The 27,789-nt window shown below is 34.5% G+C and overlaps 2 protein-coding genes, 1 long non-coding RNA gene and 1 pseudogene across 3 annotated transcripts; 3 read left to right on the forward strand and 1 right to left on the reverse strand.

Moving 5' to 3' along the window:
- LOC108477627 (protein JINGUBANG-like) overlaps nt 1-5,887 on the forward strand; it is a 30,899-nt pseudogene extending 25,012 nt beyond the window's left edge.
- Nucleotides 5,888-15,970: 10,083 nt separating this feature from the next.
- On the forward strand, nt 15,971-16,946 carry LOC108478245 (uncharacterized). The gene is made up of 2 exons (XR_008275586.1): nt 15,971-16,408; nt 16,753-16,946. It is a non-coding gene; the product is annotated as an uncharacterized LOC108478245 (long non-coding RNA).
- A 1,773-nt stretch (nt 16,947-18,719) lies between these two features.
- On the forward strand, nt 18,720-21,092 carry LOC108477203 (pentatricopeptide repeat-containing protein At2g15630, mitochondrial). Its single transcript, XM_017779676.2, has one exon. The coding sequence runs from the start codon at nt 18,952-18,954 to the stop codon at nt 20,845-20,847; it is 1,896 nt and encodes a 631-aa protein (XP_017635165.1). The 5' UTR covers nt 18,720-18,951; the 3' UTR covers nt 20,848-21,092.
- A 1,889-nt stretch (nt 21,093-22,981) lies between these two features.
- Nucleotides 22,982-25,091, reverse strand: LOC108478482 (xanthotoxin 5-hydroxylase CYP82C4-like). Its single transcript, XM_017780942.2, has 2 exons — nt 23,957-25,091; nt 22,982-23,879 (listed from the first exon to the last, which is right to left on the reverse strand). The coding sequence occupies exons 1-2, from the start codon at nt 24,893-24,895 to the stop codon at nt 23,256-23,258; spliced, it is 1,563 nt and encodes a 520-aa protein (XP_017636431.1). The 5' UTR covers nt 24,896-25,091; the 3' UTR covers nt 22,982-23,255.
- Between the last annotated feature and the right edge of the window lie 2,698 nt (nt 25,092-27,789).

Here is a 27,789-nt window from a genome sequence, read left to right on the forward strand (position 1 = left end):
GGCCAAACCATTATTGACTCATCAAATTCGCGAAGCTCAAAAAGTTGACGATGAGTTGGTTGTAAAACGGGCTGAGTGTGTTCCGAACAAGGAATCGGAGTTTCAAATTGATGATGACGATTGTTTGAGGTTCAGAAATTGTTTGTGTGTTCCAAGAAATTCAGAACTCATTTCGATGATTCTGAACGAAGCTCATTGTAGCCGAATGTCAATTCACCCGGGGAGTACGAAGATGTATAACGATTTGAAATGTCGGTTTTGGTGGCATGGTATGAAACGAGATATCTCCGACTTTGTTTCGAGATGTTTAATATGTCAACAAGTGAAAGCGGAACATCAAGTGCCTTCAGGGTTACTTCAACCGATCATGATACCCGAGTGGAAATGGGATCGAGTCACAATGGACTTTGTGTCCGGGCTGCCATTGTCAGCTAGTAAGAAGGATGCGATTTGGGTTGTTGTTGATAGACTGACTAAGTCGGCTCACTTTATCCTGTATGCACGGATTTTTCATTGGATAAACTAGCTGAATTGTACGCTTCTCGATTGTGAGATTACACGGGTACCGATTTACATTGTGTCGGATAGAGATCCGAGGTTCACCTCGCGATTTTGGAAGAAATTGCAAGAAGCTTTGGGTACCAAGTTGCATTTCAGCACCGCCTTTCACCCTCAAACCGATGGTCAATCCGAGCAAATAATTTAGATACTTGAGGATATGTTGAGATGTTGCATCCTCGAGTTCAGTGGTTCATGGGAACGATATTTACCTTTGATTGAATTCGCTTACAACAATAGTTTTCAATCAAGTATTAAGATGGCGCCTTACGAGGCCTTGTACGGGCGTAAATGCCGTACACCATTGTTTTGGACCGAGCTCGATGAGAGCAAAATTTTCGGAGTGGATTTGATTAAAGATGCTGAACAGAAAGTAAGAGTAATCCGTGAAAATCTGAAGATAGCCTCCGATCGTCAGAAGTCGTACGCGGATTTAAAACGAAGAGATATTGAGTATCAGGTGGGGGACAAAGTGTTTCTTAAGGTATTGCCTTGGAAAAAGATACTCAGATTTGGCCGTAAGGGCAAATTGAGTCCGAGATTCATTGGGCCGTATGAGATCTCCGAACGAGTTGGCCTAGTAGCATATAGATTGCTTTTACCCCCTGAACTCGAAAGGATCCACAACGTTTTCCATGTTTCGATGCTTGACGCATCGATCCGATCCTTCGCATGTAATAAACCCTCCGAGATTGAAATTCAAGCCGATATGAGTTATGAAAAGAACCGATCCGTATTCTAGCTCGTGAAGTGAAAGAGTTGCGAAACAAAAGGGTTCCGTTAGTGAAAGTGTTATGGCTCAAACACGGAATGGAAGAAGCTACTTGGGAACCTGAGAACTCTATGAAAGAACGATACCCAAACCTATTTACGGTAAGATTTTCGGGACGAAAATTTCTTAAGTGGGGAGAGTTGTGACACCCTAAATTGACCCTAGTCGGAAAGTGGTTTCGGGACCACTAAACCGAGTCATAAAAATAATTAACTGTCATAGTTGATGCTCATTATATGTACATATGCATGTGTGAAAATTTCATGGTTGAATTTTGTAAATTGTAGGTGAATTTTTATCAAATAGGACTTATGTGAGAAAATTTAGAAATGTGCTAGGCAAATGTAGGATGGCCTATAAGTGCATGTTGTGAAAAGGTGGGTTTGCATGTCAATTTACCCAAATGTAAGCATGATGGCCGGCCATACTATGGGTGGGAAACATGTTGCAAACATGTTTAGTTAGTGGGTATGTAGGAAAAATAAAATAAGAAATATGGGTAATAAAGAAAAAAAAAGAGAATGGTGTGAGTGTACCCCCATTGCCGTGAGTTGAGGGAGAGAAGAAAGAAAAAAATGTTTATCATTTTCTTTCACTTCTTGTGGCATGAAAATGAGGGAGTTTGAATGCTTAATAAGGAGGGAAGAAGGAGAGCTCATGTTTTCTTTCTTTTGCAATTGTCGTAACTAGAGGAAGAAGAGAAAGCAAGATTCGCCAAAGTGGTCCTTTAGATCAAGGTATGTTCAATGATATTTTTGAAGTTTACACAACCTTTGGGTGATGAGTCTAAATTCTATCTATCCCAAGGTTGGATTTGGGGTTGTCGGAGAGTTGGGATTTGACAAAGAAGCTTAAAATTTTAGTTGATACCTTGATGCTATTAACATGTTAGTTATATGGATGTGTTAAGTTGCTTGTTATGTTAGCATGAAAGTTGAAGTTGTTAGGTCATTTTGTTGGAGGTGTCAATTTAGGACTAAAAGAGAATGAGTATTCGCTAACATAGTTGAAAGGGATGTTGCCGATTTTTAGATTTAGGTTTTGGGAGTGGCTATAATGGGCATTAAGATGTAGAACTTAAGAAGCGTAGTTATATGTGAATTTACATGATAATACAAATAGATGTGAAAATATATGCTAGATTAGGAAAAAAATTGATTAAGTGTTCATGAGATGAAATTAGGTGATTAAAAGATGTTATAGTTGACATTGTATATATATACATACATTCGCCATCTCATTGAGTTTGAAGGTGGTGTTAAATCTAATTGTGATGCCCATTTGGAAGTGTATATATATATGTATAGATATATGTAAGTATGCCCGCTCGTGATGTTACCTTTAATCATGTGTATAATCGACTAAATGGGTAACTAGTGAGGATGGTTGCCGAATATACAAACATACATATGCATGTGTAATTGAATTATGAATGTTTAGCAAGATGGTTAAACTAGTTAATTCATTGATTAAGCTCAAGGAGTTAAAGAAGGAGAATCAAGCAAGGGAAAGACGAAGGTCATCGAGTAGCCGACTTGGAACTATTTTACCCAACACAAGGTAAGTCACTAAGCACATATTTTGTATTGATTTAAATAGACATGATGTCTATGTAATTATGCCGAAAGGAATGATAAATTTATATACATGTATGTATGTGGTGATGAAAGTATTGAATAAAAAGAAAAGTGGTGAGATGTATTGAGTTGTTAATTTCGGCACTAAGTGTGCGGGTATAAACAATCGTGATCATGAGAATGGCACTAAGTGTGCGGGTTTAAAATTTGTACAGCACTAAGTGTGCGAGTTTGATCATATAGCACTAAGTGTGCGAGTTGATTATATAGCACTAAGTGTGCGGAATCACTATTGACACTGAGTGTGCGACATTATTGAGTCGATCACGGACAGCGGATCGGGTAAGCACCTTGAGTTCATGGCTAATAGGCGCTATGTTTATATTTGGAGTTGAGCTTGGTAAGTTTTGAACCTATGTGACAATTTTAATTGAAGTCACGTACATGAGAATTATCGCGAATAAGTGAAAAGGCTATTTAGTTGTATGATTGTAACGAAAACAAAAATGATGTATAAAAACGCTCAATATCCTATTGATTAGTATATGGAATGTGAATGTGAATGTGTAACTTGGTGTGAGATTGAACCGAAGGTCTAAGGAACTATGGTATAGTTCGGTTTAGAGGAAGTAATTAGCATCGCTCCATTTTGTTTTCCTCTTATGATAATGTTATTAATGGATGGTAGTGCATTGCTTATGACTTCTTCGAGTTACGTACTCATTTGGTGCTTATTGTTGTTTATTTAGGTTCTTGATCCATTTTATGCGTGCTTGGGACCGTCGTCAAGTCATCACACCGCTAACAACTTTTGGTATTTTCTTCAGTAGTTGGTCTTGGAGTACATTTCGCATGTATAGGCTATTATGTTTTGTTTGAACTTGGTATGTAAAATTTTGAATAGCCATGCGAAAATGGCTTATAAATGTTTTGAGCATAATGTTATAATCATTCAGTATGTATATGCTCATTAAGAGGCACGGAAATGTTTGGCAACGATCAGCCATTAGAATGGTTCATCATGATCATATTTTGGACTATATATGAAAAAGGGGTGGTTGAATCATAGAAACTATGTGTTAGAGAAAGTCTACCCTAGAAATAGATGCTGGCAGCAACAGTGATGTGAATGTGAAAAATCACTAAAAATAGTAGGAATGGAATTAAATAGTGAATAAATTATGTAAATGAACCTTGATGAATCCATTTTCATATGGAAGAAACGAAACGGTCATATGAGTTGTATGTTAAAAGATATTTGGGTTTTCGTGAAACAGGGCCAGAACGGTTTTTGGATTCCCTGTTCCGACTTTGAAAATTAATTATAAATTAACCAGAGATAATTAGGGGTCATACCATATATGTATAAATTCCTATTTGAGTCTAGTTTCTATAGAAACAAACGGCATCAGTATTGAATCCCTGCACAGGGAGTTATTCGAGTTGTAACGCACGAAGGTTAGTGAAGTCAACCCTTGTAACATAGGAGACTTTAACTAATAAACTGTACTAATTGGCTCGACCAAAAATTCTAGAAAAAAATCTGTAGATGGACATATGAGTCTAGTTTCAGGGAAAAATTACGAAACTGATTTTCGAGTTGTAAAACTCAAGTTATGGTTTTTGAAGCGACTAGTACACAGATTGGCAGCTTGTCTGGGAAATTCTCAATAAGTGGTTTGAAGTCTGTTAACACCTCGTGTTCGACTCCGGCGACGGTCTCGGGTTCGAGGTGTTACAACTCCGATTCTAGCTGGGGGTCAGATACTGATGACCGCAGGTCAACCTCAAGCTATTGTGTATTTTTTAGAGGGAATCCAATCTCTTGGAGTTTTAGGAAACAACAAGTAGTATTTAGGTCTACAGCAGAAGCAGAATACAGGAGTCTTGATCATGTCACTGCAAAAATGATTTGGATTAGATCCTGGTTAACTGAGTTATGTGTTCCAGTTAACAAAAAGGCATTAGTATGGTGTGATAGCTCAGCTGTTGCTGTAGTAACAAGAAATCCAGTCATGCACTCCAAGTTCAAGCATGTTGAATTTGATTTGTTCTTTGTGAGGGAAAAAGTGGTAGCAAGAGTTTTTCAAGTAGGTCATATGCCAAGTCAAGATCAAATTGCTGACATCCTAACAAAACCGTTAACAGAAGGATTATTCAATAAATTTAAAAGTCAGCTTAGAGTTGTCCCTTATGAACATGAAGTTACAAGAGGAAGGAAATGTTAACCAAGCACGATGCATGTTATTAGTATCTCATTAACAGAAAGGCTTTGCTGATGAAGTTAGTTAAAAGTGTTAGTTAGTTAGTTTGTTATCTACTTGTATTAAATAACCCTTTGCATTTCAATGATATTCAATGAAAAAAGAAATATTTTCATATCAGCTTTCTTCTGCTTCTCAACACTCACAATGACGCAATCAACTCTTTGGTGGCTGGACTGGACTGCTTGGTGTTTTCAGGGTCGCAGATGGGACAGTTAAAAGTATGGAAGAGGGAGTTAATCCGGAAAAGAACCAAACATTTGGTGGTTGAATTGTTGTTGAACCAAGAAAACGCCGTCACCACATTGGCTGTCAACAAAAAATTAGTTATGCTATACTGTGGATCATCTGATGGGCTCCTTAACTTCTGAGAACATAAAGACCAGTAGTTAATACATGGCGGGGCCCTAAGGGAACATAAAATGGCGGCGCTGTACTTGGTGGCATCCAAGAATTTGGTGTTTAGCGGCTCAACTGATAATAGCGTATGTGTGTGGAGACGAGAATATGGTGGGATTCACAGTTGCGTTTCGATCCTAACAGGTCACGTCGGCCTGATAAAATGCCTGGCCATTGAATAAGAGCATCAAACATTAAGCAATACAGATCGAAAGTGAGTTGTTTATAGTGGTAGCCTGGATAAGTCAGTCAAGATATGGCAAGTTTCAAAGCAAGTGACGGAGTTGAAGGAGATTCGTTTGACTTACTTTAACTAACGCCCCGCCGTGAATGAGCATATGATGTTGCATTGCATGGCGTAGCCATTGTTGTAATGTGGTTCCTAATTCAGCCTTCTCTGGTAGTTGTGGTAGGCGCTACGTGTACAAATTAAATTTATTACTACATTATATAAGCTATTTCGAATTTTCCAGAACTTAAGAGGATACAATTATTTGCCTTTTATAAAAGTAATATATTTTTCTTTTTTCTTTTTTTGTCATTTGAGCCTTTGCTATTCAGTTTCCATAAGGGTTCGATTAAATTCGTTTTTGAGAGCAAATTCTTTTAGTGTTGTTTTTTTATGTCTAATAATTAACATTGCTCATTGTCATTCATGCATTGTTTTGTAACAATTATGTCTGTAATAAGTAGACTTAGCCTCCAAGAAATGTCTTTTTAAGGGAAGTGTGGAAGGCGCCTCCCTGTTGAAAAGTACAGTTTCGACATATTCAAAAGGTTGACAAAGTTATTGATTTAATTTGTGAATGACTTTTTGCTTTATCTTTTTGGAATGTTTCATATTGGTGTGAAATTTGTGTAGATTTTGATAATAAGTTTTACTTGTTTAAGTTTGTAAATCCCAGCTGAGATGTTCTTGTCAAATTTAAATTTCAATATTGAGGGGAAAATTTTTGTGTTAAATGTTTTGGATTTATTTTACTGTTCAATGGACGGAACTTCTATTACATACTTTATTTTATACCCAAATAATAAATTTAATTTTAAATTAAAATAAATTTTTTGATGCCAAATTTGTGATGGGTTGAAAGGCCAATTAAGCTATAAAACAGAAGAAAAGTAAGAAGGGTGTTGGAGTTTGGATTTAGGAGCACTGTCAGAAAAATTCAAGAAAAATATAAAATTAGTTGGAGAAGAAGGTTTACATTTAATAAGTCATACATAACAGTTTTATAGTATTTAGAAATCTATCCTGGTCCAGTTGGGCAGGTGTTCAAATCTAACAATCATTTGCTTATCTTTTATTTTCAAGACGGTGCATTTTTTTTTTTTGCTCTTTAGCTTCCGAAGACTACTTTTTAACTAGTTGTAATGTGTTCACATTGGAATGAACCTTATTTGGGCTCTTGTTGGGTTTAAGTAGCCTTTGGTTGTTTTGGTAAACTCATGTAGGGTCTTATTGGTATTAAAAAACCTATTCTGCCCTTTGTGGGCTTATAGATAAGTTCTAGACCAATTTAATCAAGTGAGGTTTGAAATAGGTTTCAAAGTGGCCTGTGAAAGGCCATATGTAAATTACAGGTAATACTCTTATGTATTCCATAATGAAGGGGTTATGTATTTGAGTGGTTGCAATGCTCGAGAAAATAGGGAGTAACTGTTTAAAAAATTTAGTACAAGCCTTCATATGTCTACTGCCTATCATCTTGAAATGGATGGACAGACAGAGGTCCTCAATAGGTGCCTGGAAGGGTACTTTAGGTGCATAACTCGTGAGAGGTTAAATGATTAGCTATTATGGTTACCTTTAGTAGAGTGGTGGTATAATATCACCTATCATTTAGTCATCCACTCAACCTCATATGAGGCATTATATGGCTAAGAACCCATTTATCACCTACCTTATCTAGTTAGACCCTTCATTGTGGATACAATAGATAGAAGCCTTCATTAGAGAGGTAGTCAAGTAGTTACTCAAATTTCATGTAACACCCCAAACCCGGCCTAGATGTTATGGCTGAATCTGGGAATGTTACGAAGAAGGGTTTCGAATTTAGTTTATCATATTAAAACCTTGTATAGTTTATTACTAAAAGAGAGTTCACATTTTTCTTGATTAATGAAATCGTCGATAGTTGCTCTTTTAGAAAAACATACTTTGCAGTGGAAATTTTAGAAGTCGTTATATTTTGGAAATCAACTTTGTATTTTCAAAATGTTTATTTACGTGAAACCGTGATTTCCGTAAAGTTGTTTATTGTGCATCGCAGAAAACTTAATCAAAACCAAAACCAATAACAAAACCCAAAAGAAAACCAAAAGTCAAAAGAGTCCCAACATTACAAAACTCCCAATAAAATTAGAAATTTAAATAAAACCGTTAATTAAAATAGTTTGCAAACTAATACTCACTATTGAGCCTCCGTCGCACCAACCCGCCTATGCCTAAGGATTACCTACATAGAACAGACAAACAGAAGTAAGTTTTGAAAAAAACTCAATGTAACATTACTAAACTTACATGCATATTAACTCAGATTATCACATAACAAATCAGACATGGACATAAGTCCTTAACAGAATAGAATTATTAGAAACATACAGATGTGCAAAGTTCTACCCCCATCCTCTACACACCATCTCCGACCATCCTAACACACCACGTAGTGTATAAAACACTCACCCATCCCTACACACCATATAGTGTTTATACGACACTTATCAGAATAGCCTGTAGCCAAGCTACTAGTATATTGGCGAAATGTCGCCTCACAGAGCACTTCTTCCACATATACAAATCTCATCCTATATACAAATACAGATAACAGATAAACAGATATTACAGAATTAACATGTCCTGCATGCTCATATATAGATATCATACATATATATACAAATAGTCATATCATACATATCAGTTTTCTTAATACTCAAATCAGTCTATCAAATTAGTAGATCTCATGCATTAGGGTTTGTTTTGTCCTTACCGACCCTACGGAAGGCCCACAATTGATCAAAATGGCGTGTGTGACCCTAGGGAAAAATACTAAATTTTAGGCCTACATGCCCGTGTTGCTTTCACGTGTAGGCCCACACACCCAAGTTGACCCTACCCTTGTGGCCTACACACCCAAACTGGCCTAGGCCTTATGACCCACACGGCCACACATACTCCCTGTAACAACCTAATTTTCAGTGGTATCAGGTATAGAGATTTGAGATCACTAAATCCAACGGATGAGTTGAAAATTTAATAAATTAATACCTATGAGTCAAATGTGAATATAAAAACATTTTTGAATTAGTGAATTTGGTGATTTAAAAGAAATAATTAGGTAAATTGGGTCGAGAATGAGGTATCGAGACCTCGACTTCATAAATCGAGCCATAAATATTTTTAGAAATATTTATGGAGTGTTGGTGAGGTAATAATAAAATTTAGTCAGAAAATTTTGACGTTTGGGTGGTTAATTAAATAAAAAGGACTAAATTGAAAAGCGTGTAAAAGTTGTTAAAAGGATTAAATAGCTCAATTGTCAAATGAGGAAGGACCTAAAGTGCAAATAAGCCCAAAGGAGATATTTTGGGCGGCAATAGCTGAGAAAAATCAGGAAATGGGTGAAATAAGGGCAAAATTAGAAAATTGACAAAATTGGCTAAATAAAAATGGGACTAAATTGGAATATCTAGAATTCTCTTCATTTCTCTTCATATTCATCAGCTGAAAAAAAGCCATGGAGGAGGGTTCAAGCTGGTTTTCATACTCTAGCTTCATGTAAGTTTAATTCTTGCTTTCTCCTTGACATTTTTATGTTTTTGGACTTTTACAATTGGGTCCAACTTACTATTTCATTAGTTTGTGATTCCATGTCTAATTTTTGAAGTTTTTATGGATGAGTGCTGGAAGTATATGATGATTTGGCATGGAATTAGAGCTTTAAATTGTTTATATTCTGATTTTATTGAAAGAATTGAATAGAAAGTGAATGTTTGGGACCTAATTGTAAAAGATTTTGAAGTTAGAGTTTTATGTGGAAATTCTGAATCTCAATAGTTATTAAATAACTTATAATGTCTAGAAAAAGTATAAAATTATCTTAATTTAGGGGTTAATTGAGTAGGGACTGAATTGTATTAATTGTGAAATTTGGGGTAAAATGGAAATCAACATTTTACACTAAAACTGTTTTGGGCAGAAGCAGTAGTTTAACTTTGAAAAATCACAAAAAATTGTAGAAATCGAATTAGAGAATGAATAAAATATTAAATTAAATATTATTGAGTCTAGTTTCTTATAAAAGAAATTATGTAAGCAATGGAATTGTAAATCATGAGATACAATAACTTTTGTGAGACAAGGTCAGAATGATTTCAGGGTTCCCCTGTTCTGAATTTGGAAAATCATAAAAAATTGGATAAAAATAATTAGAGGCTTAAATTTATATGTTTAGAATCCTGAATGAGTATATTTTCAATAGAAACAAACGAGGGCATCATTCGAATCTTGTACGAGAAGATAATTAATTTTTAGTGAAGAAGGGTCGAAACTGTCAGACAGCAGAATAGGGGAGACTTCAATGAATAAACTGTATTAATTGGCCCAACCAAAACTTATGAAATTTTTATGGTAAGAAGACATATGAGTCTAGTTTTTGGGAAAATTTATGGATATTAATTTGGAGTTCTGTGGCTCAAGGTAAAAATAATTTAGTGACTATGACACAGATGAACAACTTGAATATTCACATAAGTAGATAGTGAAAATTATGGATAATGTTACCTACAAGTGTGTTGTTTATACTAAGGACGTGGATGGAGAGGAGGAGGAGGAAAATATACAAAAATATATGAATTACTCGTGTATAAATTGATCTCATGCCCGATTATAATCGATAAGTGTTGGAATAGAAATGATATAATGTTTTACTTGGTATATTTATTATGAAATTATGATTATTGTTATAATACAAAAATTGAACTTGTGAGTTTATATGGCTAAATTTTAGTGATTATTTGTTAATTTTATGAATTTCATGATGTGTTATTTCATATGTGTTGATGATAAAATCGTGAATAATGTAAAAGCATGAAAATTGAATAAATGATCAAATTGAGCATTTCATTCAAAGACAAGATGAATTGAAGGAAAAGACCATGGTTGGACCATGGCAACAAGTGATAAGTGATAGCTTCGCTACACTTATCGATCAAGAAAAGTGAAAGTGATAAGTGATAGCTTCGCTACACTTATCGATCAATGACAAATGACAAGTGAAAAGTGGTAGCTTCACTACCGATCGATGAAAAGTGGTAGTTCCGCCACCGATCAATGAAAAGTGGTAGCTCGGCTACCGATCGATGAAAATGGTAGCTCGGCTACCTTATCGATGAATAGTGGTAGCTTCGCTACAAGTGACAAGTGACAAGTGATTTCAGATAAGACCATATCGGGATATGGCATCGGTGTGATATATACTATCGTATAAGACCATATCCGGGATATAGCATCGATGAGATATGTGATTCGTAAGACCATAGTGGGCTATGGCATCGATATATGAATATGTGTAAGACCATAGCTGGGCTATGGCATCATTATGTGAAGATGTGTAAGACCACAGTTGAACTATGGCATCGAGAAAACGAAGTACTCAATTTCGTAAGACGTTCACTAAATTGACAAAGTTTGGTAAGTGTTACATGGAATTATGTGATACAAGGAAGTACGAGTTGATAAGATACGAGTATAGAACTTGGTTGATAAATGAATTCATTTGTGATTATATAATTTTTCATCTTGAATGTACTGTCCATATGTATTGATAATTCAAATGTTTTAATGAATAAAATTTCGATATGGAATAAATTGAACACGAGACAAATAATTATGAAATTGAACTCGGAATTCATGAAAATGACGGTTATTGATATATGGAGACATGAGACATTGATATATGAATATGGAAAATGTTTGATAAATGTGTTTATTCATAATTATAGAATTATATACCTCATGTGTACTATTTGCATAAAGATGATATTTCAAATACTTTGGTTATTTAAGCTTAAATAGGAAATAGTCCAAATCAAGATAAGTTGTTATGAAAATATATTTAGATTACGAGATATGGCTGATATATGTTGTATGATTACATAACGTGAAATTATGTATATATATGAGAAATTGAATGAGAATTAAGCCCATACACGTTTCTTGTTATTTATATAAAGTGTACGACTGACAAGGGTGATGAAGTTATAAACAGAGAGTTACACAGGTTGAAAACACGAGTGTGTGACTCTCCAAAGTGTGAAAATTTTCTAAATGTTGCAAAAGTTTCATATGCTTACGGTTTGGTCCCGAACCACCCTGAATGTATGTTTTGGGCCCCGTAAGCCCATATAAGGGACGTTAAACATATGTATGAAAGTTTTTAATTTAGAAAAAAAATTTATGGCTGATTTTTTTACATGATTTATCATATTAAGTTTGGTAATGCCTCATACCCTATTCTAGGCTCAGAATACGGATAGGGGGTGTTACACTCCCGTCACATGGCCGTATGTCGCACACGACCTACCACACATGGTGTCGATAGACCACTTTTTCAACTTTCGACGAACCTTGTTTTCTCATGTTTTCGTTACATACTTGGTTCGTTTTTAATGTGAAAACAATATCAAGACTACCAGAACCTAAAAATAGCATTCCAACGACTAATTAACAATCAATTTGGGAATTCATCAATGTAAAACCGAATAGCACACACAAACCTACCACCGATAAAAACATTTACTATCACGATTTAGGCTGTTGAAGCAAAATTCACAGGTTCACCGCCTTCTCCTACACAATAGATTCGCAAAAATCAAATTCCTTAACTACGCACTGCTATGCCATTTCAAAAGAAAATTCCATAAATGATTTACAGAAACTGAAAGTTAAACACGAAACAATAAGTCACACACCATTTACCAAACCGAAAATAAACATCGTAAATCGAAACACCATGATTTGTGCGAAAGGTTTGTGACAAAATTAGAAAAGAAGGAAAAAAAGATTTTGATGGTGAATAGAAAAGAGAGAAAAAAAAGTCAGAATGAGAAGTTTTGGGAAATTAAAAAAAATAAAAAAAATTAAAATTAATCAGACAACCGAAGCAAAAATTATCATCCATGCTCACACAAGGATTTGAACATGAAACCTTAAGACAAGTTAACACCTTACCACTCAAACCAGTAAGCTCATTCTGATATGAGTTTATTAAAGATCAAATATAAGCCCAATCTCTAAGGAATAAGCTAGGATAAAAAAAATAGCTTATTTTCCCAAAAGTGGGACTTAAACCTAAGACCTCATATATACACCTAGAACACTTAACCATTGAAGCAAATACTCATTTATGACAAAACCATTGAAGCAAATACTCATTTATGACAAAATTCACAGAAACAAAGTTAAATTAGTCAAGGCATTACATTTCATTTGAGAAAGGCCTAAGACAAGATGAAACAGACAACTGACTGTAGGAGGAATGATAGGGAATTCAAAGTTGGAGATTATGTGTATTTGAAGCTACAACCTTCTAAGCAACATACAATGAAAAGGGTCTTGAACCAAAAGCTTTCTCCCCAAGTACTTTGGTCTTTATACAATGGAAGGAAAAATAGGAAAAGTGGCTTATCGGTTATAATTATCATTGGGATCAAGGATTCATTCTACTTTCCATGTTTCTCAACTCAGGAGACGTGTAAGAAGGGCCCCAAGTCAAGTTAGCTTGCCACTGATTTGAAATGATAGGGCCGTGATGAAGGAGCCACTTTAAGTGTTGGATGGGAGAATGGTGAGAAAAGGGAATCATGCTGTCACAAAAGTTTTGGTCGAGTGGGCAAATACTTTTCTTAAGGACAAGGATCTCTTTAGGGAAGGTAATACTTGTTATGAGAGGGAATGTTTTTGTTCAACTTCTTTTATTTTCTGTTATTGTTTTATGTTTGTGGATTGTTGGTGTTGTGCACCGTTTTGGTTCAATGAACCATTAGTGAAACAACGCGCTTAGTTTATTTTTGAGGGATGGTGGAAATGAGCGTCTTGTGTGTTAATCTGCTTAATTGAAACGGTGCAGATTGGAAGAAGGCCACAACTATCGAGTAACGGCCTTAGTAACCAACCTTTTAATTGTTACAATTAGGTGTGAGCAAAATCCGATATGATTAGAAAAAATTGATAAAAAATTAAAATTTTGAATTAAATAGTTTGATTTATTCGAGTTAATCGAGTTATTCGGTTTAAATCGAATAAAAAATCAATTTTTTTTGTTTAAATCGAATACGAATTATACAATTCACGTTATCCAGAAATTTGAATAAGAAAAGGTAAAACTACGTCGTTTTGATAAATGTTTACCTTTTCTAAAGTTAAAAGTCAAAACCATTAAGTTAAAAAGCAAAAAAATTATATTGTTTATGTAGTTAAATAATCTTGTACTTCGTCTACTAGTTAAATATTCAGTTTATGTAAACGCAACATTAAATATAAATAATAAGATTCGTTAACTCGACTCGATTTGACTCGAAATTTTTTACTTGATTCAATTTCATTTGCAAAAAATTTCAAATTGAGTTTTGTTGTTAAAATAGAATTCATCAACTCGACTAACTCGAAATTTTTTTACTCAACTCAATCAAATGCTTACCCCTAGTTGCAACATTTTCCTATTTGGGTGAAAAATGTCCGTAAAAGGAATGGTTATGAAATTAAGGAATTGAATTTTGTTTTCCTCTATTCTCTTTCGATTTTCTTCCTCCTTTCTCATGTTCATTTCTCGATTCCTAGCTCTCTTATATCACAGACCATCTCCAGTTTCTGATATGTGTTTCTTCTTACCAACAGTCAACCTTTGACCATTAGGATTGATGAACAAAGAACTTAAACCCCTTAAATTGGTCAAATCCGAAAGGAGTTGTGCTTCCTCTCTTCCTTTTCTTTCTTTTTTATCTTTGATTGTAGAGTAAAGCTTTGTTGTTGGCGGCTAATGTTGGTATATAAAAATTGCATCTCACCAAATTTTGGTTTTTTGTCTTGAATCTTTGTGTTCATTATCTTTGCTATTTATCGGTAGATTTCTGCTCTCTCAACTCAAGTCATATAAATTGCATATATATATATATATCAGTTTAGGGCTAAAGCAAGAGAGAATTAAAAGCCAACCATTTAGTGATTTAGGTGAGAAAAAAAGAAACTAACCATAGAAGAAACCTACGTTGGTCTATGTTTTTTTTTTCTTTTGCAGCTATAAAGATATTTGTCCTTTCATCATAAGTTATGAAACTTTGTTGATGGATTTGTTGTATATGCCATGTTCCTTCCACTGGTTAAAACAAATTAAAAATTGGAGGTCTAGTGACGATCTATGGCTTTGGAGGTTTGGTTAAAGAAAGAAGAGAAAAAGAAAAGAATGAGAAAAGAAAGAGGGAAAGACGAGAGAGGAGTGAGAAGAAAGGAAAACAATAGGAAAAAAATAAAGAAGGAAAAAGAAAAAAAGAGAGGTTATTTTAAAAATCAAGTTTTAAATTATGTGGCGCTGACATAGCTTCGATGTTAGCATTTAACATGTCATAGCAGATTTTCGTAACACAACTAACGTCAAGTAACAACATAGTAACTAAAATGTTACAAATTGATAATGTTAGTGACCAAAATGTAATTTAACCATACATAATTTTTTTTATAGTTTACTCAAAAAGTGAATACATGACATATTTAAAGTTGTCCAAGTGACAAAAGAACTCGTTAGGAATTGAAACTTATCTAAAATTTTGATGTACTTGATGTTCCTCTATTATAGAGATCAAATCAAGTTAATATATTTATTATTAAACGAATCAATTTATTGTTTGTACTATTAAAAAGAAGAGAAAATATTTAGTACATTACCAAGTGAATTTTTAAATTTCACAAGTAGGGCCAAAGAGTTGACAAATGTTTTATAATGATATAATAAAATATTAAAAATAAATATTTAAAAAGAGTCACATGACAAAAGTTTAAGGCGTTTGTATAATAAAAAAATACACTTTCGATATACTAAATACTAACCCTAAAAAATCAAATAACGTAAAATTTAAACAAAATTTCCATTCAATCTCTAAAAAGCTTTTATGCGTTGCTTAATAGGATTGATATTTAAGTTTTGTATGATTTTAGAAATGAAAACTTTAGTTTAAAGTTGAATTATTAATGAAAAGTAATAATTTTTATTATATTTTAAATAATAAATATAAACTCTATTATACTTTAGTTTCTTTTAATAATAAAAATAAATACATTTATTTAACAATAGGGTAATTAATTTGATACAATTATTATAGAGACGTACTTCAACACTGAAAATATATATTATAGATATAAAATTTGACCATCCCTAAACTACCCCTGCTTACTCCAAATAGAGGTGAAAATATATTACATATAAATATAGGATAAACAAACCCTAAATCCCAAATGGACAAAATTCAATAGGCTTTTCGTCTTCTAAAACTCGCACCCAAAAAAATTGCAGCTTTGGTCAACCTAACGATGTCGTACGACGACGTGGAGATAGAGGACATGCAGTGGAGCGAGGAGTTGCAGGCATACACATATCCATGCCCTTGCGGCGATCTTTTTCAGATAACAAAAGAAGAGCTCAAGATCGGCGAGGAAATCGCTCGTTGCCCCAGCTGTTCTCTCTACATCACCGTCATCTACAACGCCGAGGATTTCGCCGACAAAAATTCAAATAACAATCTTGAGCCTCCAAAACGACAAGCCGTCGCCGTTGCTTGAGAACTTTCAGGTAATTATTACTTTTTTTCTTAAACTACGATGTTGTCGATTTTGAATTATTTGTTGGGAACTATATTTATCTTATAATTTAGGGTTTTATTGATTCGTTAACCTAGATTTTCTTTATCTTGAACTTTTAATTGATCAGAATATAGTAATTTCCTTTGTTTTTAATTTCTTTTCAAATCAGAAATTTACTATATTTTGATGCGATGTTGAACAGTAATTCTTTTGTGTTTTTTTATTGGTTCGATTTCTGTTTGCTTCATGGTAGCTTATTTACATATTTAAGTTCGCTGAAGCAAAATCAGTCCAAAATTTGACATTTGTTATTGCTGTTTTCTGTCATTGCAGATGGCAAATGGCAAATATTACACTTGAGTAAAACTGGTTTTATAGCAGATTGCAAGAATGTTTTGTTGGAGATTAGTTCCTTATGTGCGCTGTGCTGCTAGCATTGGTGAGGAAATTTTGGTATATCTGTGGGTGTATTTAATTTAACATTGAAATCCCTATGAATAAATACATGAATTTGGTTTCTTCAGTAACAGATGAGATGCTTTATGTTTCTGTCACTAAGAGCTCAGATATGAATATATGCTTTTCCACATGAGTATGACTAATATTCATAAAGATTTGTACTAATACATATGTTTCCATGCCTAGATATGTGTTTAACACGAATATTCGATATCTAAATGTGTCGGCAGTTGTTTGCTTTACTTGTTGCAGCATATAGTTACTTGAACTTGGGTGTGAATATATTTGTATTTCATGTATACTTGGATGGTCATAATTTCTTCTCCATGTTCGAAGAATGTTCCAGACGTGGGTGTTAAACTTAAGAGTCGAAGCATCATACCCTTTTTGTAGCAATATAGACATATGTAATGCTACGAGATTGAGTTGCAAGGGATGGCTATGGGTTTGATGTTTGAATGTGTTTTATTATGCTGTCTGCTTGTTGCTGGTTGTTCAACAAAACATTTTCCTTAAGAAATGTGCCCAGTTATTGAATAGTCCATTTGGATCTCAAAGGTTTGTTTCCAGTCAGAAAACAAAACCTGTGATCGCTGATTGGGATTCAAATAGACACATTCTGATTGGGATCCAAATGGGACCTTCAAGTAGACTTCTTCTATGATCCAAATCATATTATAAATTTATAACATGTAATACCATTTAAGAACTTCATATATATATAATTAGGTTTCTAATCTATATCTGTAATCTATAAGAGAGGAAAAAGAAGGGAAGGGAAAGAATGAGGAAAAAGGAGAGAAGAAAAAGAAAAGTACCACCGTTACAATTAAATTTGGATAATGTCACATTTGATATCTAAAATATTCAATGTGGTATTTGAGTTATTAATCATTTTGGAACTTGGGAGTTAACATCAAATAAAAAGCATTAGTGAGTGAAAGGTGGGCATGTGAATTTTTTTTTCTTCTCAAAATCATTATTTTGACAATCTCACTTAAATAATATATGTGAAAAACTAAATGAAATGAAATTAAGTAGGAATAGGTTTGGGTTTTACCATTTTGATTTTCCCTATTTTCTTGTAAAAATTTTAGTTTAAAAAATATTCACAAGTAAAATTTAAAGAATTTTATGGTAGTAAAAAAACACAAGTTAACCAACCTCAGCTAAGAAGAACCAAAAAATTTCTTAAGCAAAAGTAGAGAATCTTAATGTTGTCGGAAAAACAAGTTAATCAATTTCCCATTTAAGCTCAAAAAGTCAAAACATTTTATGGTTGTGAAAATTTTGAAGAGGTATTTGATTTAGGGTTAGGAATTGTATTTTCTTTGATTATCTCGTAAAGACTGAAATATGTTTTCTTTTTTTTGTTGAAAAATTAGTTGATTATTTTAGAATTGAAAACTGAGAAAATTCTTTAGACTTGTAGATCATCTTCTAATATTCTAAAATTTTATTTTATTTTTCAAAAGAATATTTACTTTAATTAATTTATTCAACTGAAAATTTTATCATGACTTTACCTTTTGTTATTAATCGTGGTTTACGTTTAATTAATTAATTAATTAATTAATTTTGTTTTGTTTAGTTTCTTATGTGTCAAATTTTCATTCATTAATTAGCGTTTATTAACAGTTTTAACTACAACTATTATGGTAATACATATTGATAATTTAAGTATCACACCGGACATTTTTTAAAGTGTTTAATTGATCTCTTATATTTGATTAAGGTTCAATTAAGGGATATTTTTAATTGAGAGCTCAATTGATTATTAAATTATTTAAGAGGGACTTTTTGATATATTAAACCTAAAAATTATTTAACCGTAAAAGGAAAACAAGAAGCATAAGGTTATGTTTAAACAAGGTGCGACGCCGAAGTCCCAAGCTTCTAAACACGTAAAAGGAGGAAGCAAACAAGCTCGCTCGTTTCTCATCTTCCTCGAAAAGGACTAAATAGTGAATAAACCCTTCTTTCCCCCGGCCATCAGCTTCTAAACTGCGAAACCCCTCTCCTCCTCCAAACCCTTTAACAGTCCCATCAGAACCTGTTTGCTTTTTCCATAACATGAAACCTTACAAAATCCTCAAACACCAAAACCCCAAACCCTTCATTCTTATCCCCCACCAGCGCTCTCTCTTCTCTGCACTTTCCTCGTCAACCTCGGACCAATTTCAATCCCCCTCATCCGAAATATCTCCTGATAGCCTCGTTGAATCTGCCCGCTCTTCTCAGTGGCATTTCATCAAACACCTCTCACCCAACCTCGACTCATCTCTCATATCAACGGTCCTCTTTAGTCTACACAAAACTCCTGAATTAGCCCTTCAATTCACTTCTCACGTTGAGTTCCATCGACTCGATATCAAAACCCGTTGCCTTGCCATTGCCGTTGCCTCACGTCTCCCATCTCCCAAGCCCACTCTAAATCTATTAAAGCGAACCGTTTCTAGTGATATTACCGGTGTGGCAGTCATTTTCGATGAGCTGGCTCTTGCTCGTGAAAGGTTAGGCATTTCAACAACCATTCTTTTTGATTTGTTAATAAAAGCTTGTTGCGAAATGAAGAGGGTGGATGAAGGATTAGAGTGTTTTTATATAATGAAAGACAAGGGTTTCATTCCAAAGATCGAGACTTGTAATGCCCTGTTAAGTACGTTTTTGAAGTTGAACAGAACTGAAAGTGCTTGGGTATTGTATGCTGAGATGTTTAAAATGAGGATTAAATCGAGCATGTACACGTTTAACATAATGATAAACGTGTTGTGCAAGGAAGGGAAGCTAAAGAAAGCAAAAGACTTTATTGGGTTCATGGAAAATTTAGGGGTTAATCCTAATGTTGTTACTTATAATACAATAATTCATGCTTATTGTTCAAGAGGAAGGGTTGAAGGAGCTCGTTTGGTTCTGAATGCAATGAGAAGTAAAGGTATTCAGCCGGATTCTTATTCGTATAGTTCACTTATTAGTGGGATGTGTAAGGATAAAAGACTTGAGGAAGCTTCTGAGATGTTTGAGAAGATGAAAGAAATGGGGTTGGTTCCGAGTGCTGTGACTTATAATATCTTAATTGATGGTTATTGCAATGAAGGGGATTTGGGGAAGGCATTTCATTATCGGGACGAAATGGTAGAGCAGGGTATATCACCAACTGTCTCAACCTACAACATGTTAGTTCATGCTTTGTTTATGGAATGTAAAATGGATGAGGCCGATGATTTGGTTAAAGAAATGGAAGATAAGGGGTTGGCTCCTGATCAGATTACCTATAGCATCTTAATTAATGGATACTCCAGGTGTGGGAACGTGAAGAAAGCATTCAGTTTTCACGATGAGATGTTAACTAAGGGGATTCAACCTACACAGATAACTTATACATCGCTTATCTATGCTTTAAGCAAGCGGAATAGAATGACAGAAGCAGATAACCTGTTTGAGAAGATAATGAAGAAGGGAGTTGCGGTAGATGTTATAATGTTCAATGCATTGATCGATGGTCACTGTGCCAATTGCAATATGGAGCGTGCGTTTTCGTTGTTGAAGGAAATGGATAAATTGAAAGTTCCTCCCGATGATGTGACATATAATACTTTGATGCAGGGTCATTGTAGAGAGGGGAGAGTTGAAGAAGCTCGTGAGCTTCTCGATGAAATGAAACGAAGGGGAATCAAACCTGATCACGTTAGTTACAACACTCTAATTAGTGGGTATAGCAGAAGAGGTGATATGAAGGACGCATTAAGAGTTCGTGATGAGATGTTGAGTACAGGTTTCAATCCAACCCTCCTCACTTATAATGCCCTCATACAAGGTTTTTGCCATAACCAGGAAGGAGATATTGCTGAAGAAGTCCTAAAGGAGATGATTAGTAAAGGAATTACCCCTGATGACAGCACTTACTTATCTTTGATCGAGGGGATGGGGAACATTGACCAGTCCGTAGAAAGTTGCAACTCTTGTTGATTGCATGCTTGTTTGTCCTAAACCAACTGTGTTTAACAAATTGGAACGACTGTGAATGAAAATGAAGAGATATAGAAGGTCAGTTCTCAAACTCCTTTCTCATGTGGCTGTGAATGATGGCAGATTTTTTTTTCTCATACGTAGTGTACAATTTATTTATGCTAGCCTTAACTTCGGGGATTTATAATTGTTTCTATAACTTATTTTATTAAATAATAATTAATTTAAAATAAAGTTTTCTTAAATCCGAAGGGGTTTGAACCCACCGTAATTGCATTCGTAAAATCTTAATTTTACCATTCAACCAAAGTTTTATTTTGATTTTTTTAAACATTTTAATTTTATTATGCACATTTTATTATTTCTATCAATTGTATATGTTGTTGATTGAGATGTTGCTACAAATTAACTCTATACTTTAGAATTGATGATAATTTCATGATAAATAATTCTATTCATTTAGTATTAATAATTTGATGTACTACTTTGTTTAAATTTTGTTATACTTACAATGTATTTTTTTATACGATTATACATATTTCATTTGCTATTATTATTAATTAGTATCAAATTATACATTTCATTATTTATTATATATTATTTTTAAACACAAATTTATAGTCTAAATATGTGATTTCTATATGTATACCCAAAAATTATTTGTTTAACTTTTATATCTTAACAATATTATTAATATAATTATAATTTTAATTACAAAATTATATTTATGATAATAATTTAAGGTTAATCATATTTATTAAAAATCTATTTGTGATTGATGTTTGGAATAATCATTTCAAGTACATTATTTAAAAAGGGAAGAGGAAAAAATTGAACATGGAATTTAAATGAGGTTCTAAATGAACCTACAAAACAACTCTTTTAAATACATAATTAAAAATTACAAATAAATCATGTATAAATCTTATATTAAGTTGGAAGTGATCAAATCTTTTATATTTAGCATTGTATTAAAAATATGATTATTAGTTATATTATATTTTATTAATTGCTAAAGTTAAATTTATGCAAACAAATTACTTTAAATATATTATTATTTTGAAATTGAATTTTTTTGAGTGAGTAGAAGATAAATACTAATGCAACCTTTGAGTAAATGGATGTATTAACTCGTTTAAATACATGATTTAAAATTTATTTATTTTTATAAGAATATATGTCGGTTCTATTCTTGTTGAAATTGAATATCATAAAGGTCCCCGCGAAATAAATAAATTTTGTGTGCACAAAATAAATAAATAAGGAGACAGTGAATCTCACTGCGCACAATGGGCTCCATCTCACGACCATTAGAAAGAACAATATAATCATTATCTGGTAAAACTTATCTTTTGCAAAATAAACTCAAGAAAACCTCATAAGCCTTACTAATATTGACTTTCAAGACTACTTCACCCACCCTACCTCTGCCTTTAATCCTCATTTGACGCATCAATTCAAAGGTGACCGACCCAACCCAACACAAGTCGATTGCATCGGAGAAATTATATCCGGGCAAAGTTGTCTTAAAGCTAGTTAACAAGTACTTTCGACAACAACATGTAGAGAACATTGCACAAAGCAATAGGCCGAAGATATTTCATGCAATCTGACTTATCTTTTTAAGGTATCATTTGAAGGTGAAAACTCACCATGTTGAAGCAAATCACAACAACTATAAAAACATCCTGACCAACAATGCTCCAACAATTCTGGAAAAAAAAAAGAAGAAAAAAGAACGGGATTCATACCATCAAGTCCCGACGCTTTGTCTGGGTGCATCCCATAATTAATTCCCAACCCAATAGTTAAAGAGGCGCAAAAACATGGCAGCCATTGTTAGAAGTGTCAAAACAACATCGACTCTTTCATTGCTTTCTCGCGAAGGAAATGTTGACACTTTGTATGCAAATTATATTTAGACAGATCAAATCAAGAGGCAAATGGGGCACGGGCTCCAACTCCCCATTCCAATCTGTTTGTAGTGTTTCCCTGTTCACTTCTTTGATATCAAGAGATGACATCTTGTGTTCATCTCAATTCAAGTATGAAGAACAATAATGGCCATGCATTTCAAAGCTTCAATTTGGAGTCATCTCTTTAAAATATTCTACAATCCTTTCTGTAGTTTCAATTTTTGAAATTAATTCCTCTAGAAATTGATTCTTTTTTCTTTTGGTTTTCATTTAATCAACTATTTCTATTACTTGAATTAAAGAAAATGAAATTAATTGGTCACATATAGAGGCAGATAAACAGAGCAGAGGAAATCTGTTCCTGTCTTTATTCTAGGTAATATGATTAGTAGTAACTTTTTGTGGAGCTGGACCCACAGAAAACGTACCCCTACATGTCTCACTAACTTGAACTGCAAACCAATATGGTGCATATGGCACATTTATTCCCAATTACCCATAAAGCATGGCAGGTAAGCGTGGGGTAAGAGTAACCTCCAATGGGGTAGCTTTAGGAGCAGTCAATCCGGGGCTTTCACTCATGTCGACTGCTACGTCCGAGACTGTCCCCAATTCGAATCCGTGAAGCAGCCGACCCAATGCTAAGGGCAGGAATTTAAGTGCAAATGTAATACCTGGACAAATCCTTCTGCCAGAACCAAATGGTAAAAACTCATAGTTTTTACCCCTTACATCTACGTTAGCATGATCATTGAGGAACCTCTCTGGCAGGAATTCCAAAGGCTTTTGCCAAATGCTGGGATCACGCTGCAATTTCCATATGTTAGGGAAAAGGCGAGTGCCCGCCGGAATATGGAAACCAGCTACTGTGCAGTCCTCCATGGCTTCCCTTGGTGCCGATAGAGGTGCCGGTGGCTTTATCCGCAATGTCTCCTTGATAATGGCTTGCAAGTATACCAAGTTATTTATATCTGACTCTTGCACTTGCCGGTGCTTTCCAACATGGATGTCAAGTTCATCTTGGGCCCTTTTTAGCACATGGCGGTTGTTCAACAGAAACGACACTGCCCATGTTAACACGACCACATTTGCATCAATGCCACCCAAGATAAGACTCTGCAATCAGGTTAGCTCTGAATGAAATTGTTGATAATGATAATTCTATTTATGGCTGAATTAACAATTTTGCATACCAGGCAAGTACCCTTAATGATAGCGTCTGCCTCTTCAGTAGGAATATTGTTATCATCCAAGATAGACAACATGACATGGATGAAATCTTGGTCCCCTTTGATGTTTTCCCCAAGCTTCCTTTGGCGGCGATGCTCATTAACCCAGCTTCCAATTATCATGTCGCACTCTTGTGATATCCTCTTTATTTTGGCTATGCGTCCCATCACAACATCAATCCAACCAAGAAAAGGAACCCAATCTGAAACCAAGACTAAACCCGCCAAATGAAAGAAACCAGCAATGGCATTTTGGCATCGCTTTGATTCTTCATCATCACTTCCACAACTGTATCTTTTTCCAGCTATCATCCGTACTATGATGTTGGTTGCCAAGCTGCCGATCTTTTCCTTCACTTCCACTACTGCAATGCCTCCGCTCCTCACTGTTTGCTCGTATAATTCCTTTATAAAACAATCAATTTCCGTGTCCCGAACATGCCTAAGTAACTCCATCCGACGACTGGAGAGGAGCTCAAGCGTTGCTAGCTTCCTTAAACTGCGCCAATATGGTCCATAAGGTGCGAGACCTAACATTTTATTGTCATACCCCATAAGTTTTGAGGCTAAGGATCTTGGACGTGTTGAAAAGATCTTATCATTGGTTGTAAAACATTCTTTGGCGACTTGCCAGTTACTCACCACAAGTGCCCGGTGACTGCCGAGTCGGACCAAGAACGCAGGTCCGTACTTATCGGCCATGTCCCCGAATATTCTATGTAGCAGCTGATTTGTTCCGAGAAGATGAAGGTGACCAAGCAAAGGCATGGCCCCTGCTGCCTCTGGCGGTGCTGGTCTCTGCTGTTTCTTCTTGTCTCCACCATGGATTGAAAGTGAAACCACAAATATGGTGAAAAGAATTGCCAAAATGATTTGTTCTTGTAATTCTATGGAGAATCCCATAGTGTATGCGTCACTAATAGGACCCAACGAGCGAAATTCAGAGCTATTCGTCTCCTCTGTAAGTTATGTAAAGATAAACCCCGCGGGATCCTGACAAAATGAAAAATCTGTAAAAGTCTTGAGATGATAATTCAAGCCACGTACTTGATTTAATAGTCAGTCGAATCCCTTCCTTTCGTTTTATAATTTTCAAGTATTTAAATTGCAGTTGCGGTCCTCACACGTTTATTGTAATTGTAAGTTTAACAGATATTATCGTGATCATCATGCTTATTGCGATAGTGATTTTTTGTTTTTTTACTTCATAATACAAAAAATAAAATTAATAACTTAAATATTATCTCAATCAAACTAATTATCAAAATAATATATTTTGAATAGTAACTATGAGTGGTGCCTGACAAGGTGGCGGTACCACCAATTTTTTCCCATCATCATGCCAGAATAGGGTTTAAAACAAATCATATTTTATTGGTAGTGTCACCTTATACGGCGGCATCGATATGTAGCACTCATTCCTGCTAAAATAAATGTTTGAATTAGGTTGGAAGGGGATGGAGGAGAGCTGTCAGGTGGCACCCAGGTGGAGGGACGTTGTTAGGTGACACCGTTTGGGGGGAGAAGCACTGTCAGGTGGCATCGAACCCCTATTTAAATATCAAACTTTCGTGTTTTCTTGAACTGTTTAATAGTTAACTGATAAGGAAAAAGGAAATAAATTTTGGAGAAGAGGAGAAAAAATTTTGGAGAAAAGGAGAAAACAAAGAAGAAAAGAAAGAAAAATTCGTAAGGTTAGTAGATTGTTAAATTTATTTTATTATAATTTTTACCGTAGAATCTTGTTTTTCAAATTATTATTAAAAATATATATATATTTTTAATTATTTTTACAGGTTTAATATTAAATATGGATAATCAATTCTTCATATGTGTTTATTTTAGGGAGTAATTTTAAGAACAACAGTTGTGTAACACCCCTACCTGTGTCAATCGTCAAATCGGGTACAAAGTGTCACATTTGAACCGGGTTGATATGTAGCACCCTTAACCTGCAACCGTCACCGAAATAGGGTTACGAGGCATTATCGGACTTATACACTATCATTTATACAAAACTGAGTCATAAAATTCGCATTCCAAATAAATTCTTTTCAAATTTCACCCTAAAGTCCCTAATATGGGCCTACGGTGCCCAATACATGCTTTAGAAGTAGTTCAGGACTAAACTGGAAACTTTAGAAATTTTTCCTTGGAGATAGGGGCACACGCTCGTGTGGCTTAGGACATGGCCGTGTGGCAAGCCCGTGTGGAATTCTGACTTGCAATTTCTTAAGTATCAGAGGGGCACACGGCCTAGGCACACACTCATGTTATCAGAGCGGCACATGGCCTAGGCACACGCCCATGTGGTTAAGCCATGTGGTACACTGATTTTTCACCATTTTAAGCCATTTTCACACGATTTTGACATACGACCGTGCTTGAAACCCTTGTCCTTCACACGACCAATAGTCGTGTCTTTGTCCCGTGTACTATCATGACTTCACATTTAAGGATGCAAGGGACATACGATCATATCACATGCCGGTGGGCTTACCGTGTGTCACACACGGCCTAGACACACGCCCATGTGTCTACCCGTGTGGATGAAAATAGGCCATTTTAGGCGACCTTTCTCACCCTTTCATCCATTTCCTGCACTTAAACACAATTACACACTAATAGAATCCAACCAATCAATCATTTCAAGCCAAAACATGTATATTTCATTCTCAAACACAAAACATCACATTCAACTTACTTTGCATAATTAATCGTTCCTACAACTACATTATCAAATCAACCCCTATACATGCCATATAAATCAAAAATTTGTTTAACAAAAACTACCAGATTAAATTTGGATAGTGTGATCCTTGATGTAGATCCGATCCTCCGTTTGTATATAAATCAATCTACAAAACAAAAAAACATACACAATTAAGCTTATAAAAGCTTAGTAAACTCATAGGCATAAGATATAAATCTTACAGAACATGGTACTCAAACATATATCTTTTAAGTTAACTAATTCATCCTGTAAATTACAAATTCATTAATAAACTCATTTGAATAATTTCCATGTTGCTATTCACAATTTAACTCCTTTGGGCCCATTTCTCATTCACTTCCATTGACAAATTAAGGAACAGTAATGGAATTGAGTGCTTCACAATCACATTGCCATGGTAAAACCATGGACTTGCACACAGTCACATATCACACACTGAAGCCATATCCATCCCATAGTCTTAGACGGATCACATATAATACCGATGCCATATCCCAGATATGGTTTTATACGGAATCACATTATCACATCACACCGACGCCATAGCTCAGCTATGGTCTTATATGGAATCACATTATCACATCATACCGAAGCCATAGCCCAACTATGGTCTTATACGGGAACACGTATCACATTGCACAGATGCCATAGCCCAACTATGGTCTTATAAGGGCGCACATATCACATCTTTTCTGTCAATTGATCACGGTCATAAAATGAAAGCACTCAAAACCATTGTTCTAACTAATTTGTACTTTTAATTAAACATTATTTAGTAATTAGTACAATTTGATAGTATTCATCTACAATAAGATACCTTAGCAATCATAAGATTTTCATAATAAAATATAGAACTTTTCCATATGAACTTACCTAGGCTAATTTGCAAAAGTCGTAGAAACTTAGGGACTATTCTTACAATTTCTCCTTTCCACGATTCACTTCGTTTTCTTGATCTATAATTATAAAACCATTCCTTCATTAGCATCTATTTCAATTTTATTATACTTCATAATTTATGCCCTTTAATTTTTGAAATTATACTATTACCCCAAACTTTTTA

Source organism: Gossypium arboreum, chromosome 12 (genome assembly GCF_025698485.1).
Source record: "Gossypium arboreum isolate Shixiya-1 chromosome 12, ASM2569848v2, whole genome shotgun sequence".
NCBI lineage: Eukaryota > Viridiplantae > Streptophyta > Magnoliopsida > Malvales > Malvaceae > Gossypium > Gossypium arboreum.